Genomic DNA, 18,011 nt, shown 5'->3' with positions numbered 1-18,011 from the left:
TATCGTGTCTGGTGAGTCATTACAGTATCGTAGTCTGGTGAGTCATTACTGTATTGTAGTCTGGTGAGTCATTACAGTATCGTAGTCTGGTGAGTCATTACTGTATTGTAGTCTGGTGAGTCATTACAGTATCGTAGTCTGGTGAGTCATTACTGTATCGTAGTCTGGTGAGTCATTACAGTATCGTAGTCTGGTGAGTCATTACTGTATCGTAGTCTGGTGAGTCATTACAGTATCGTAGTCTGGTGAGTCATTACTGTATCGTAGTCTGGTGAGTCATTACAGTATCGTAGTCTGGTGAGTCATTACAGTATCGTAGTCTGGTGAGTCATTACAGTATCGTAGTCTGGTGAGTCATTACTGTATTGTAGTCTGGTGAGTCATTACAGTATCGTGTCTGGTGAGTCATTACAGTATCGTGTCTGGTGAGTCATTACAGTATCGTAGTCTGGTGACTCATTACTGTATCGTAGTCTGGTGACTCATTACTGTATCGTAGTCTGGTGACTCATTACTGTATCGTAGTCTGGTGAGTCATTACAGTATCGTAGTCTGGTGAGTCATTACAGTATCGTAGTCTGGTGAGTCATTACTGTATCGTAGTCTGGTGAGTCATTACTGTATCGTAGTCTGGTGAGTCATTACTGTATCGTAGTCTGGTGAGTCATTACAGTATCGTAGTCCGGTGAGTCACTACTGTATCGTAATCTGGTGAGTTATTACAGTATCGTAGTCTGGTGAGTCATTACAGTAGCGTAGTCTGGTGAGTCATTACAGTATCGTAGTCTGGTGAGTCATTACAGTATCGTAGTCTGAGTCATTATAGTATCGTAGTCTGGTGAGTCATTACAGCATCGTAGTCTGGCGAGTCATTACATTATCATAGAGTCTGGTGAGTCATTAAATACAGTATCGTAGAGTCTGGTGAGTCATTACAGTATCGTAGTCTGGTGAGTCATTACAGTATCGTAGTCTGGTGAGTCATTACAGTATCGTAGAGTCTGGTGAGTTATTACAGTATCGTAGAGTCTGGTGAGTAATTACAGTATCGTCGAGTCTGGCGAGTCGTTATAGTATCGTAGTCTGGTGAGTCATTACAGTATCGTAGTCTGGTGAGTTATTACAGTATCGTAGTCTGTTGAGTCATTAAATACAGTATCGTAGAGTATGGTGAGTCATTACAGTATCGTAGAGTCTGGTGAGTTATTACAGTATCGTAGTCTGGTGAGTCATTAAATACAGTATCGTAGAGTATGGTGAGTCATTACAGTATCGTAGAGTCTGGTGAGTTATTACAGTATCGTAGTCTGGTGAGTCATTAAATACAGTATCGTAGAGTCTGGCGAGTCATTACAGTATCGTAGAGTCTGGTGAGTCATTAAATACAGTATCGTAGAGTTTGGTGAGTCATTACAGTATCGTAGAGTCTGGTGAGTCATTACAGTATCGTAGAGTCTGGTGAGTCATTAAATACAGTATCGTAGAGTCTGGCGAGTCATTACAGTATCGTAGAGTCTGGTGAGTCATTAAATACAGTATCGTAGAGTCTGGTGAGTCAGTAAATACAGTATCGTAGACCGGCCAGCCTCTCTCTCTTTTACACAGGGTTTGACAAGGTTAGGTTAAGGATCCCTAGCTTTATTGACAAGCTATTTACAGGTTAAGGATCCCTAACTTTATTGACAAGCTATTTACAGGTTAAGGATCCCTAACTTTATTGGCAAGCTAAGAGCTATTACCTACATCAGCTCATTTGAAAGCATTTTTATTGTTATGAAACATACAAGTAAGGAACAGGATGAAGTTGGAGCCATCTGTGGGCCAGCATTTTCATCTGATCAACTGACTTTATCTCGTTGACATCATAATGCTGTACGAATGTGTTCCATAATTGAGTCATCCTGGGGATAAATGATCTCAGATGAAGTGATGTTCTGGAAAAGGGTACAGTCAGAGCGAAGTTGCTGCTTTCTGCCCGTCTTGTGGTATAGAAGCTTGCTTCACGCTGTCCTCGGAGTGGATCCAAGTGTGGTACTTTGACAATGTTGGCCTTGTACATAACAGTAAGGTCACCCACATCCCTCTTGTGTTGAAGGCACTTCTAAAATGACAGATCTATCCAGGATTGGTCCAGGCGAGAGATGAGACGTCTGTCTCCCTCCATCTCTCCCTCTTTCTCTCCCTCCCTCTCTCCCTCTTTCTCCCCCTCCCTCTCTCCCTCTTTCTCCCCCTCTCTCCCTCTTTCTCCCCCTCCCTCTCTCCCTCTTTCTCCCCCTCCCTCTCTCCCTCTTTCTCCCTCTCCCTCTCTCTCTCTCTCTCTCTCTCTCTCTCTCTCTCTCTCTCTCTCTCTCTCTCTCTCTCATTTGCATCTTCTCCGTCGTAGTTGTATGAGTCTGGATCATACTCCTTGTGCCAATGAAATCATCTTCCCGCCGAGATACTGCTTCAGATCCATGTTGGATAAATTATTCATACTGTTTCACCAGGGTATTTCAGTAAGGTCACCACTGATTTGATACCACAAAATGTTCTTATTGGTGAAATTATTGAATTCTTCTTCCCCATTTTAACATTTGTCTGGCTCAGCGAATTTTTAAAACGGTGTGATATATCCCCCCCCCCCAAGAAATAACTTTAGCATTAAAGCCGTTCTTCTGAGCGGCTTTAATCTTTAATGGCTAATGCGCGATAACTAGAGAATGCGTCTTCAGATTGGCATTACATTTTTAAAACCGGTGTAACTTAGTGTAACTTAACAGAAGGTTCAAATTGGTATAAGGTTCTGTAAGTGCCAATTTCTTATTTTTATTGAAGAAATAGTAATGTCATCTTCCATGTGAGAAACTGTGACTGCTTCTTCCGATTAGCCTCAAATCTTTAACAGTGATATTTAACTGCATTAGAAACTTTTGCCGCATTCCGTACTATTCATTTTGCGTGCATACGGGGATATTTTATCACATCATGCTACACAAACAGTTGGTATATACCTTGGTAACAAATAACGACAAGTTGATTTAGAAAAACACGTAAGCAAACTTCCTTTCCTCGACGTCCTCCTGTGCAGATCTCCCGACAGTGACAAGCTTCTCTTCAAAGTGTATAGAAAAACCTACCAACAAGGACGATCTTATACACTTCTCTTCCCACCAAGATACCCGCACTAAAAGAGGAGTCCTCGTTGGCTTCTTCGTGAGAGCTCTTCGCATCTCCAGCCCTTGTTTTCTTGAAGAAGAATGTATTTACATAACACAAGCCTTTACACGTCTTCAGTTTCCATCTTTCTTCATCCGAGATTGCAGACTCAAGGCACAAGGTGTCCTCAACAAACCGCCCATGGAACAGCCTTCTAAGCAGTTCATAGTACTCCCATGTGGTGATGTTGCCACGAATACTCGCCGGGCACTTGCTAAGAGTAACATCAACGTTTCCATCATAAACACATCATCTATCAAAGACCTCACTACGAAACGCAGCCCCACACCTCTAACTTCCACAGCAGGAGTCTACACCATCCCCTGTAGATTCTGTTCCAAGACATATGTTGGTGAAATAGGCAGAGATCTTGCGGTTCGCCTGAACGAGCATCGAAGTGCCTGTAACAGAGACGATTTAAGGTACGCCTGTGTCCTCCACAGAGACTCCACGGGGCATTTGATGAACTGGGATGAGGCACAACTCATTATCAACGAACCAGACCTTAGACGCCGACGATGTCTAGAAGCCTCGTTAATCGCCGTCACCGACACAATAGAACGTAACACTGGAAACCACAAAATTTCTAAAACATTAGCATACATGATACTCAACCAGGCAAAGCACCACCAACCCAACACAAGAGTCACATGATCTCATCGTCTACCCGTCCTCATCCCAACATGGTATTCTTCAGGTCACCATGTGTCACTCATCCCTCATTCTCCGCCTATATATATTGTCTTTCAACTTATGTATGTTAGAAGTGAACAAGGTCCAGGACCGAAGCGTTTTCTAATAAGTATGTCCTAGTGTTTGCCTACGTTGTTTTCTAAACCAACACAAACAGTTACTGCTAGGAGAAAGGGGCAGCAGGTGTAAGGAGACTTGCCCGTATGCATCGCCCTGCCTGGAAAACGAACCCGGATTCATTTGACTGAGTCGGCCGCTCTACTACTGATCAAAAGGGAACCTTCCTGGAATGTATATCAGAATATACGGTAGTTGAGATTGATTGCAAGGACGATGTTAACACCGACTATAGTAGTGATGAAGGTTTGTGACCAGGTAAAGCGCTTAACTAATTCAGGAGACAACTCCTGGGCGCGCAACACGTACATTATGGAGCTGGGACACCATAGGAGTCACACAAGGTCAATTACCTCCTGAGGAGAGAGGAATATTTAAAAGGCTACCTAGATCATGAGAAACTTATAATGCTCAGTACTGGGTTTGCCTACAGTTACATTCAACCTGTCCAGAATTGCTAGGGAACTACCGAATAACACTAGGAATAATTTATTAGTTAAGAAGGCTGAAAAGAAATAAAATTGCCGAAATAAAGTGTACTTTTACAACTGGTTTTGGAACTTATTGAGGAATTGCAGGAAATGCTGCCTAGTGGAGAGGAGGAAATCATCATTTACCTCAAAGTTTTCGTCAAAATTAGTCATTACGTCAGTGTGATATTCTTTAAATGTAGCCCACAGACGAGTAGATTATGTCTGTAAACGCTCGCTTGGTAAATGGTGCCTTGTTGACCCAGAGATTAAAAGACGTCTTCAAATAACATGTTCATTATTCCACTATAATCTACCTTGTCCATAATTACTATCGCATTTGCTTTGTCTGTTTTGTGAAATGAAGTCTAGGATTTTTCCTTAATTCATGGCATAACTTAACAAACCTGAGCAAAGCTCAGACCTCTACAACACAATTGTCCTCGAAGATTTGTTAAGTTCTACCATGAATTAAGAAAAGATCCTGGACTTCACCTTACGAAACAGACAAAACAAATGCGATAGCAATTATGGACAAGGTAGATTATACTGGGAAATCGAACATGTTATTAGAAGTCGGGGGAACTTAGGTACCTCTTAAGATTCAGAAATGGCAAGTGCACCTACAATGTTGACATCAGGAAGGCTTCTCTCAGTGTTATGGAATGACAATATAGGAACTTCGCAAGTTACTATATTGTGGGTGGCTGTTCCTATATTGTGGGTGGCTGTTCCTATATTGTGGGTGGTTGTATCAGTAAGTCTGGCGGTAGAAAGCAGTACAATTGTAAATCCCTCCATGAAGTGTTATTCCTGTTTCAAAGCACGACTCAGTAGCCTACTATCTGTTACAATCTTTGTCGCCCATGATTAACACACTTATCTATGTTTTGTATGCGGTTGAATTTAAAAGCAAAAATTTATCTTAAATCCTCTCATTTCAAAGCCTAGCCCTATCTGAGAAATTCTGTCACCCGCAGTATGGTACCCACAATATTCAACTAGCACTCAGTTAACTATTTACTGCTAAGTAAACAGGGACAGCAGTTGTAAGATTTTCCCTTATGTCTCGCCCCTTCTGGGAATCGAAAACAGTCTTATCTTAAAGGTTACCCACTGTTCTATGTAGACACCTTCCAGAGCATCACTTATAGCTAGCGCACTTAGCTCACACACTGAGGTCCGGGGGTCGATCCCCGGTACAAGTGGAAACATTAGGATGTGTTTTCTTAAAACATCTGCTGTCCATGTTCACCTATCAGTTAAATAGGTACCTGGGTGTTAGTCGACTGATGCAAGTCTCATTCTGGAGACAAAACTGACCTAATTTGCTCGAAATGCTCTGTATAACAAGGGGCTTTCTGTATAGCAGTATGTCATTGATGTCAGCTAGACCTGTATACCTTGTACATGTACTTGTAGAAATAATAATCATTATTGTACATTACTATGAAAAAGTGGAAATATGCCGCTTCACCAGTGGCACGTTACCATCTACAAAGCAGCACATTCATCAAGATAATAGTGTATGTTAAACATGTAGCATGTTAACAATTAGCTAAAAATACTAAAACTGATCAGTTGATCCCGAACTTTGCAAAGTACAAAGGCAATTCAAAGGTAGATGTAACTAAATGTTCAGAATTAACAGCACTGACACTATGGAATTGAACAAATCTTCCAGACTGACATATGTACACAAGTGTCAGCAGAATACTGCAGTCCCTAAGCAGTACGCGACAGAAACCTGCCCGGTCACCATAACCCTGCTGATTTACTGAGTAGGGCCAATGTCAAGTAAGATATTAAGGATTATCGACCATTGGTTCTATGGACCCGAGTAAACAGAACCTGGAAGCTAGTCACAAGAGTGTTATAATTTCTAGCTCTGAGAGCTACGGAAGTACAGACTTGGAAGACCATCACTGATGAAACTTTAAAGTGGGTGATTACCTTTTAACTCGAATTGGTAAACGTAACTGAATATTAGAATATTAAAGAGTGACTTTATGAAGGTATTACGTCTGTTTACCAGCGTGATAATCGCTAATGACATATCCGTAAAAATATATTTTCCCGGAGACTGACAGCCTATTATTCATGTAAACGTATTATAAGCAAAACTATGGAACTAATTTCCCCAGAGATGAGTATTTCCTGAATAAACGAAAAGGCTCAACAGCATTTGAGGGTATTTAGCAGAACATTAATGCCATTGGTGATTCATCCCAAACTGAGCTTCCTGGCAGATTGGTTGCTACGTGAGACTGGTCAAGAACCACACAAGTGCCTCAGGTAAACCTCACAATATGATTGTAAAAATTGAGAGCGGTTCTGGCAGACGTCGAGATGCACTTTAACAGCCGACTTGTGGAGACTTACTATTATATTTTATACCGAATAAACTTCTGGCCAATATTTTAAAACCCACAGATATAAAAAGTGAATCCAAAACTAAACAGCGTTTTCCTGTTGGGCAGACTTACTCCTGGTTGTTAGGTAAGACACATATGCAACAGTTAGGCAACTTTATTCCGAAACGTTTCGCCTACACAGTAGGCTTCTTCAGTCGAATACAGAAAGTAGGCAGGAACAGTAGAGATGTGAAGACGATGCAATCAGTCCATCACCCTTGAAGTCGTAGAATTTGAGGTTGTCAGTCCCTCAGCCTGGAGAAGTTCAGTTCCATAGTCAGGAACTATCTGAAGATCAAGCGAACGAACGAACGAAAGTTCAGGTAAGATCCCAAATGGGATGAGCGGGAAAGACGGGACAGACGAAGAATAGTGCTGGAGAGGAGTGTTCTTAGTCGTAGAAATAGAGCCAGGGCTTAACCCAGCAGCGAGGAGATCGTGGGACAGATATTGAGAAGAGAAATTCAGGCTCTTCTGTTGGGACTCCGGTGGGGTGAGCGGGAAGGGACATGCGGCGTTTAGAGCTAGAGAGGAGTGTAGAACTGAGCCATGTCTTAACCCAAAGGGTAAGGCGAACGTGGATCAGAGAATGGTACCTGTCATAGAAGGTACCTCTCGGAGAATCCAAGGTTATTTGTAAATAGGGTTAGGAGCAGGATCATGCAAGGAGTAGAAAAGGTTGTGTTGGTTTGTGGGTCTGCGAATGTCTTCGTCAAGGAGAGAGGTCCAGTAGTCATGTCGTGTCACAAGTTTGTCAATCTGTCTGTCACTGAGCGTCTTCCAGTACAGATTCAGCGCAGGGATGTCTAACTGGGCATGTAGAGACTCGCATGTGGCGAAGTCCTCCCATCTGACATCAAGCACCCAGCGCAGCGCCTTGTTCTGGACACGCTGAAGTTTAAGTAAGTTTGTTTTTGCTGCAAGAGAGAGGGCTAGAGGAGAGCAAGTTATCAGAGGACGTATAAGGGATTTATAGAGGTGTAGTTTGGTGCGTTGAGAGGCATGTTTCAGCTTGTAGAGGCCCGCAAGGGCCTTACTAGCTATTTCATGTCTTGAGTGAATGTGTCCGTGTAAGCGTAGAAGGTAGTCAAGATTAACGCCAAGGACAGTGACAGATTGTGTCATGGGGATGTAAGTGCGGGTGTCAGCTGTTCTGAGCTCGACAGGTAATGGAGGATCACGTTTTCTGTAGTTAAAATATGTAATGCTGGATTTAGCTGCATTGGTTTTGATCCTCCATTTTTGTTCCCAGATGGCTATCCTGTCGACCTCATTTTGTGTTTTGTGTGTGAGTGTATCTATATTGGCATGAGTGATAAGTTGTGTAATGTCGTCTGCATAGGCTAGTGTGATGGAGTTTTGGTATACAGGTGTTGGAATGTCGTTAGTGTATAAAATGTAGAGGGTAGGGGAGAGGACAGATCCCTGGGGTACTCCAGCATTTAGTGTGAAGTAGTCAGAGTAACAGCCTTGGAATTTGATTCTCATGGTACGGCCGTCTAGGAAGTTGCAGAGGAGTTTACGAGTAGTGAAAGGCAGGTTAAAGTTAGTGCAGAGTTTGTACTTGAGCCCTTGGTGCCAGACAGTGTCAAAAGCTTTTTCAACGTCTTTTGCAACCAGGGCTGTCCTGTTTCTTTGTTCTGTGTTTATGTGGATGTAGTTGAGAATGATGTTAATGGCATCTTGTGTGGATCTGTGTGTTCTGAAGCCAAACTGACCATCAGAAAGTAGAGAGTTGTGTTTCAGGTATCTGCGAAGGCGATGGTTGATGAGTTTTTCAAAGAGTTTTCCTAAAATTTCGAGGAGGCTGATAGGGCGATAGTTTCTAGGATCAGAGTGGTCTTTTTTGGGTTTAGGAAGGAGGATAGCAGTAGCAGCTTTGAAGAGGGAAGGGAAGTATGCAGAGGCAAGGGAGGCATTGAAGAGGTTTGTGTAGGCAGTAATGATAGAGTCAGGAAGGTGTTTTAGGATAATATGGTTTAGGCCAGAGGTGCCAGGAGCCTTGGGAGGAAGGTGTCTGAGGAGAGTTTTAATGTCTGTGTTGGTGAAAGGAGTGTCGAGTTAAATAAATAACAAAAAGGCACAATACCGTGACTGGAACAATACACAAATAACCCACACATAAAAGAGAGGCTTACGAGACGAGGACCATTGACTCAGAAGTCTCTCGTAAGCTTCTCTCTTTTATGTGCGGGTTAATGTCGAGTTCTTGGGATCTAGGTGTGTGTATCTGGTGTTGTGTGTGCAGTGTTCCAGTGTTCTATGTTCTGAATGTGTTGAATAACGTTAGGGTGAGGTCGGTGAGGGTGGAAGATGTTCTCCCAGATGTGTTTGAAGATGTTGGTAGCAGCCTGCGGGTCTGAGATGTGTGTGTTGTTGTGGGTGATGTGTTTGAATTTGTTGGTGGGAGTAGTGCCTCTTATTTTTTTTTGATAAAGTTCCAGGAGGCTTTAGTGTTTTTAATACGCTGTTTGTCAGCTTGTTGTATGAGTTGTGACCAGTGATTGTTGTGGTCTTGGTCTAGACTGTGTAGAATGTTGTTTCTAAGGTAAGTGAGATCTAATCGAACTTGATTAAATCTGTGTGTGTTGTAGAGGAAGCGGTTGTTGTAGCAGATAATTAGTCTTCTTGTTCTGAGTGACGGTTTGAAGGAATAACGAGTGGTGTGAGTTTTCTTTGGTATTGCGTTGTTGGCTGCTTGTGTAATGGTGTCCTGGATGAGATCAAGTTGAGTATCGATGTCAGAGATAGGTTTGTTGTTGTAGTCATAGGTGAGGTTAATATTGTCTATGTGTTGTTTGAAAGCATCCCAGTCAGCGTTCTTGTAGGAGAAGGAAGGTGTGGTTGGAATGAGGATAGGGTTGGAGGAGATGTGCAAGATGACTGGGATGTGATCAGAGCCTGTAATAGGGCCAGGTGAGATGTAGTGTTGAAATAGAGAGCTGGCTCGGTTTGCCAGATTATTATTATTATTATAATCAAGGGGGAAGCGCTAAACCCGGAGGATTATACAGCGCCTGGGGGGGGGATGTGGAAGGTATTCAGGCTTAATTCGGGGAACTGGAGCACAGATCCAATTCCCTAAATCAAGAGCCCCTCACCAACATCAAGGAACCTTCCTTGAGGGGTCGGTTTGCCAGAATGATGTCTGGTTTGCCTTGGCCCGTGTGATTGAAGAAGGTATTGAAGTCTGGGCCGAGATGAATTAGGTGTTTATGGTTAGTGAAGTTGAGTAATTGGTGACCAAGTTGGTTGTTACTGGTGTGATGAAAGGCGGTGTGTTTGGCATTCATGTCAGCTAGTAGGTATGTTGGTGTAGTTGAAGACTAAGGAAAGGTCGTGTATGTTGAGAATAGTGATTGGGCGAGCATAGGTGGTGAAAAAGATAAAGGGGCCAAGGTGGGTGTGTATTCTGACTGCAAGACAGTGTTGGTGAATAAAAGGGATAGGGAGAGATTCGTGTTTTATGTTAAATTTGACAAGGATGGCAACCCCATCGTGGGGATCATAGGGGGACTGTAGTGCAGTATAACCATAATGGCGGATACGTTGAGGGGCTTTGAGGCAGGTACCTGAGAGTGCCCATCTACTCACTAGCACCAAATATCTACCTGAGATTGCTCATCTACTCACTTGCACCAAATATCTACCTGAGATTGCCCATCTACTTACTAGCACCAAATACCTACCTGAGATTGCCCATCCCCATCTACTCACTAGCACCAAATATCTACCTGAGAGTACCTATCTACTCACTAGCACCAAATATCTACCTGAGAGTACCCATCTACTCACTAGCACCAAATATTTGAGAGTACCCATCTACTCACTGCTTTTCAAACACGCCACTCCCCTTTCACCTGTACCGAGAGACCCTCTCACATGCACCCACAGTTATCTTAGGTTTGAATCTAGTTCACCCTAAAACGCAGTTCGTGCTCCCACCTCCAGCACCCAAGGACATGTACCGATCATATGGTCTGCTTTTAAGTTACGTGAGTTCTGTTCCACAACACTCGTTCTCTCCAGCTTCCGTCCCAGCCATCCACTACCCTACTGTCTCCATACGTATTACACATTTTTCACTCTTAATTGGTAGTCCTACCTCATCTAGTTTCAGTTATTTCCTTAACTTCGTTACCTAAAACTTTAACACTCTTCGCATTACAGGCTAAGAGCTGTTATATTACCTAAGCTCGTTTCAAAGCTTCGTACTGAATTCAAATGGCGTGTTGGCAACGAACTGGAGCAAAGGCTCAAGCTGAAGAACAAACATTTATAAGACAACTTTTCGTTCTGTATAAAGCTCTATACAGAATAGAACACTGTCCCACTAAATCTTGTTCTGCAACATATTCCTCGTCTTCAACGCCATTTAATGTATCTTTACAATAATGGTATACTATACCAACAAGATGAAGGATTAGACACATATGCAACACCAGGGTATCTCTGAAACCGTCTCGCCAGCCAGTGTCTTGATCAGTCAATACAGAGAAGATATACCAAGAAAAGTTGAGGCAATAATTACCTCAACAACTACTGTCTTCGCATATCGTCTGTATTAAATTAATAAAGCCACCTATTGGTGAAACTTCTAATAAAAAGTACTCAGGTGTTGCACATGTATCTAATTCCTCACCTAATATGTCGTGCCACCTCCCAGGGTGCCACTCATAACAGTCAACAACCGACACCCAGGCACCTATTTACTGCTTGATGAACAACAGTATGTGAGAGGAGATTTACTCATGTCTCGCCCAGCCCAGGAATCAAACCCGGATCCTTTCAGATGCGAGCCAAATGTTCTACCACTGAGCTCCGGGTCACCTTTAGCCTCATATTAAATATGTTATCATGTCAACACCTCACTCAACTGGTCGAGAATTTTTCTCTTCACCATAATACTCATCACATCGAGCATATTCCTCCTCACTGTAATGCACATCACATCGAGCATTTTACCGACACATTCATCACAACGATTTTTCATAACCAACATTTTCTTTCATGTTGGTTCCATAGCAATGTTGCCTTGGACGCTGGTCTGTCTGTGTGCTCACATCACCTCATCTCTCTTCACCCTACCTGCTCTTGTTATTTGTTTATGGTTTCGAGGATCATCACCTACGAATCCTGGTCTCTAACCAGTTGTAGTCAATGGGAAAGAAATACACTGGAAAATGAAGGTGTATATCTAGCGAATGTATGCACAAATTTGTATGTACCTGTCATCCTGTATGGATATGAGACCAAAAGGAAAAGCAATCCGGTGAGTGTACAATATTTAACATGATTCTGTTTCACGTTCATATGAGAGGAGGGTAGTATCTCAGTAGATAGTTGCCGCCTACCTGTGAGAGGACTCGTGAAGATGACCATTCTGGTGAAGGTTGAGTTGCGAGGGGTCGAGGGCCTGGCTCTGGGAGGTCCCCCCTCCTGACCCCTCCTCACACGCTGGCTTCGTCATCTCATTGTCAAACTTCTCGTAGCGAATTCTGAGGACAAAGATGTCGCATTATTAGGAACGAATATTAATTTGTAGAGAGAACTTAGACCTATGAGGGTATCCAAGGCCCTTGTCAATAAAAAGGCACACACACACACACACACACACACACACACACACACACACAGACACACACACACACACACACACACAAAGAAAATAATATAATCAATGACACTAACATGCACACAACATACATGCTATCCATGAAGTTATAACTATCGTATTTATAAACACATTAATTAATATATATAAAAACGGCTTCTAAAATTTCCCAGAGATACACAAAAGTACCCCGATAAATATAAATATAAAAAAGATGACCCGTTAAAAATAGCAAAAGCAGTGGGTAAAGTTATTATATGGTTTACAGTCATCAGCACGCCAAAAGTCACATGATAAGGGAAGGAGCACCTACAAGGTGACCATAAGTTAGGTGTAAGCACTCTATCCTTAAGTTTCACAGTGACGATTTATGATGAACGAAGAGGGAGAAGCAACCAAGTACTGTTGAACACTGTGTCAGCTGTTGCTTCTCTGTAGGGCCCACCAGGCTTGTATTCTTAAGACAGGCTTCAGAAGTTTTGAAAAATTAATACAACAAACTAAAAATGGGTAACACAGACTTTAAAAAGATGACATACAACACAATGACCTTTGAGTATGATGTATAGGACTTTCAGGAGGACTTTTTTTTTTAATTAAAATACAGGTACACCACCGATTTTCTGGCAATGGATAATCTGGCACCGCCTTTAGTCCGGACAAAATTACGAGCGACAGCTTGAAATTCTCGCACCCGTTAGACCAGTTTACTTGGCGGCCCACAGATGGCGTTGAGTGTAGCCACACTCACCTGGATTGTTTATATTGCACTAGCTGAGATTCTTAGCTTATTTTGATTAAATTTAACCCCAGATGTCACACCTGCAGCATCAGAAACCCAAGATCAAATAATCAACTACGAAATATTAATCATGACAGCTTTCAACTTCCAATTGATAAATAAATTGTTAAAAAATCTTGTTAATTTAATTTACATTTAATATTTCTTTAATTTAAGGTTCTAGCAGTCCATGGTGCTTTAGAGACATACGGGAAGTGTGTAATTAGTAGGTTAGAGAGTCTTGATAAAAGTGACCACCGTTGGTTCGGCAACATTGTAAATCAGGCATAGCTTTGAAACCAGGGGTGCCGGAAAATCGCTGGTGTGCTTGTAATACATACCGTAACCATGCTGCCTCCCTGATCTGTGTGTATTTTCACAAGGTTAGTGCATGAACTGTTAGCAGTGCATATACTTGTGTAGTATGTATACATTTTTGACCTGGAGTTTACCTGGAGAGGGTTTCGGGGGTCGAGGTCTGTGACCAGGCCTCGTGGTGGATCAGGGTCTGATCAACCAGGCTGTTACTGCTGGCCGCATGTAAACCGACGTACGAACCACATCCCAGCTAATCAGATACTGATTTTAGATGCCTGTCCAGTGCCTTATTGAAGACAGTCAGGGGTCCATTGGTAATCCTCCTTATGTATGCTGGGAGGCAGTTGAACAATCTTGGGCCTCTGACACTTACTCTGTTGTCTCTTAGTGTACTCGTGGCACCCCTGCTCTTCACTGAGAGACTATTGCATCTCCTGCCAAGTCTTCTGTTTTCGTAGGGAGGGATTTTCGTGTATAGGTTTGGTACTTATCCCTCTAAGATTTTCCAAGTGTACATTATCGTATCTTTCTCGCCTGCGTTCCAGGGAATACAGAGCAAGGGACTTCAACCTTCTCAGTAATTTAGGTGCCTTATTGTACTTACGTGTGCCGTGAACTTTCTCTGTACACTCTCCAGGTCAGCAATTTCACCTGCATTGAAGGGGGCAGTTGGTGTACAACAGTATTCCAGCCTAAAGAGAACAAGCTATTTGAGGAGAATCATCATGGGCCTGGCATCCCTAGTTCTGAAGGTTCTCATTATCCATCCTATTGTTTTTCTAGCAGATGAAGTAAATACATTGTTGCGGTCTTCGAAGGTGAGATCTTCTGACATTATCACTCCCAGGTCCTTCACATTTTTGCTCTATTGTGTGGAGAGAATTTGTTTTATACCCTGATAAAATTTTAATTTCCTCAAGTTTTCCATATCTGAATAATTGAAATTTCTCTTCACTGCACTGCGTACTGTTTTCTGCGGCCCATTTAAAGATTTGGTTGATGTCCGCTTGGAGTCTTGCCGTGTCTTCGATGGAGGACACTGTCATGGCAATTCGGTCTCATCCGCAAAGGAAGACACGGAGCTATGGCTTACATTTCTGTGTATGTCAGATATGACGGTAAGGGTGGTGAGGGTATTAAGCACACCGTGAGACGCTGGTCTTAGCAGAGCCACAGTCAGTCATGACTTAGGAACCCAGCGAGACTTAGGTGGCAGACAGATACGAACCTCTACGACATATATTTTAGCTTACACACCCAGTCACTTAGGATGAGTTTCCTGGCATATTAAACTTAGACTCGTTTTAACACAAGAATTTTCTTATGATGTAACCAATGTCACTGTTTAATGATTCCTATAAACTTACAAATCTTATTTTCTCTAAGTTAGGCAAGGTTAGGTTATTTTTGGAATAGGTTATTCAAGCAGTTTACGGTAGAGTAGGTTTGGAAAGGCCAGGTTAGTTTAGGTTAGGTTTAGTTAGGGTAGGGTAGGATAAGTTAGGGTAGTCTGAGGTTATAATAAAGGTAGGGTATGATAGGTTAGCACAGGTTAGGGTAGGTTACATCAGATTAGAAACAAACCATACCACAGGCGGGGCTTGAACCCGCGGTAGTCGTAAAACTCCAGACCGATGCGTTAGCCACTGGGTCAGCTGGTTAACACTAAGATTCATCCAACTAGGTATATTTATACACCATAGGGAGGTTAGCATAGGCACCACTGTGATCACAAATGCAAGTTTTCACAGACGAATCTCCCGCCAGCCTGGCCGTGACGAACTCTAACTCAAGTCCCCTCAAGGAAGTCATCATGACGGTCGGAATTTGGTATGGAGTTTTACGATTCTCTATCGCGTGTTCAAGCTCCGCCCGTGGTATGTTTTGTTTGCAGTCGTCTCATTACCTTTTAGATTAGATTAGATTAGGGTAGAAGAAGTTAGGGTAGGCTAGTATAGGTTACGTTAGGGTAGATTAGGTTAGAGTAGAGCACGGCAAGGCAGAGTAGGGTACGTTAGGATAGGTTAGAATAGATGGCAAGAGTTAGGGTAGGTTAGGGTGGGGTACGTCAGGGGAGATTAGGGTAGGTTAAGATGAGTTAGGTTAAGGTAAGTTAACTTAGGTTAGGTTATATAAACCTTTAAAAATATATACTTAACCACCAATACACAAATTAAAAATAAGCAGGTAACGATGCACCTGGCTGAAAATAATTATGAAAGGTTTGAATGTGCAAGATTATCTCATTAGAATGATGAATACTGCATCATTTAGGATGATTAACATGAATGACGTACACTGCATCATTCATTATGGTTGTTACATAAAGGGAATCCATTTCCTGGAGTCGTTCATACTGTAAGAGTTCGCTCGGTGGTGAAAATCGTGTTACTTCGAATTATTTCTCTTCAGTGAACAGCGTTCCTGGCAAAGAACACCAAAAGCTCCAGCTGCGGATCGTATGACTAAGTCCCGCGTCAGCAACACTTGTCCTGTTTCCTGACAAATATTACCTAACCTAACCTTTACACAGAGGGAAGAGAGAGGCTTCGAGACCTCTATGACACTCATCGCTACGGTCTACCCTAAGGTTTGGTTTACAGCTTCTCTTCACAATACTAGCTCCCAGACACGACCTCGAACACTTCCAGTGAACCGCAAGCTATGAGGGGTTATAGCAAACTTTTGAGTGAGATCACCAATGTTTTTATTTGTGGTACCTGGTAGAGGAACTGGTTGCCTCGAGCTTTTTCGATGATGGAGTCAGTGTTGAGGAGAAGCGAGAGACGGTGAAAGCTCGGGAGACGCCAAGATGTAGGGAACGATCAAGGGAAACAGATGCATCACCAAAGAGACTCAGAGACTTCATCTCTGTTGTAACCTATCGATTCTTCATTTATCTGGGATCGTCCTGAGTTCTCAGGATCTCTGACCAAGAATAGGGACCATCTGCAGTAAATCATGCTCGTAGTAAAGCAACAAAAAAATTGTATCCCGATTGTAGAAACTGAATCTCTTCTCCAATAGAAAAATGAACTGGACTTGGCTGTTACACTTCTACAGTTCAAAGGAGAGAGAATAGTTACTCTTGACCATCATAAACGACACTGTCGATATAATATACATCGTGCTGATATATGCTAAATCTGTTCTTACAATTTTGTTTCTTGTTATCGCTGAAAATCTCTCTAGCATTTTTCTTTAGAAAATCAATTTTATTTCCTTAATAATACTTCATTTTCTCATTAAGAGAAAATAGGAATTCCTTTTTTATGGGAGAGGGAAGGAGGGGGGGGGGGGTTGAAAGTTTGAGGTGATTCATCAGTGTTCATAAATAAATGCCAAAACTTCTGAAACTACGCGTGGAATGTTTAGTGTTTGAGGTGAACATAACGGCGGACTAGACAAAACATTGCAGACTTTCATATTTGTGGACCACTTTAATACATACACACATACACACAAACACACACACACACACACACACACACACACACACACACACACACACACACACACACACACACACACATACACACACGAGATGTCTTATCAGAGAGGCACTTCACTGACCGGGTAAACAATAGCTTTTTTCCCTTTAACTTTGCTCAGGATGAAGGCGTACCTCAAGGTCGTGTTCTAGGCACTACTCACTTCCTCCTCACCATTAATGATCTTGCCTCTGTTTTCCCTTCCAATGTTTGGTCATCAAGGTCGATGATTTTACTACATGTTATGCAGACACTGACTGTCACCTTGTAGCAACCTCTCTCCAACATATTCTTCATCGTGATTCTCCAAGGTCCGCCTCTCTTGGGTTTAAACTGTTGGCAAATCACACAAGATAACTTTCACAAGACTATTATCCCTCATGCCGTTCAATACCTGTATGGTTCCCGTATATTTGAACAGGTTATAGTCAAACGTTTCCGCCTTCTCTTTGATCATCGAATGTTTTTGAAGCCTCACATAACCTTACCGAAACTGCTTTTCATGGGTGCCTAGACCTCCTTAAAACTCTAGCCCAACTTTCTTGGGACGCCGATAAACAAATCTTTTTGGCCTTCACTCAGCTCTCATCTCATCTAACCTAGACTATAGTGACCAGCTACAGTACATTCTTCATCCTTCCCCGATACCCTTTCTAAACTTGACGTCATCACCATCATGGGTTATTACACAAATAACCTGCACATAGAAGAGAACGGATTACGAAGACGTTTCGGTCCGACTTGGACCATTTAAAAAGTCACACTAACAGAAAAGAGAGAGGGAGCCAGTATATATAGACCAGCTGGCATGGACGAGACAAGAGAGGTGGGAGCAGCAGTTATGGTAGAGGTAAGGCAGGTAGTGGAAGTAGTAGTGACTTTGTAAATAGTCCAAGTCGGATCGAAACTCGTCGTAAG

General features: G+C 42.4%; 1 protein-coding gene across 2 annotated transcripts in view; it reads right to left on the bottom strand.

Annotated features, from left to right (window-relative positions):
- The window catches only part of LOC128695977 (phosphatidylinositol 3,4,5-trisphosphate 3-phosphatase TPTE2), a 602,430-nt gene that overhangs the window by 213,330 nt on the left and 371,089 nt on the right, over positions 1 to 18,011 (bottom strand). For both annotated transcript variants that reach the window (XM_070093099.1, XM_070093098.1), the window contains one exon: positions 12,244 to 12,387. In XM_070093099.1, coding sequence (XP_069949200.1) covers positions 12,244 to 12,387 — 144 coding nt within the window. The remainder of the gene's footprint in view (positions 1 to 12,243; positions 12,388 to 18,011) is intronic.

The sequence above is a fragment of the Cherax quadricarinatus genome, chromosome 41, assembly GCF_038502225.1.
Source record: "Cherax quadricarinatus isolate ZL_2023a chromosome 41, ASM3850222v1, whole genome shotgun sequence".
NCBI classification, from domain to species: Eukaryota; Metazoa; Arthropoda; class Malacostraca; order Decapoda; family Parastacidae; genus Cherax; species Cherax quadricarinatus.
Note: the sequence above shows the minus strand (reverse complement) of the source record. Positions and strands in the feature narration are given on the sequence as shown.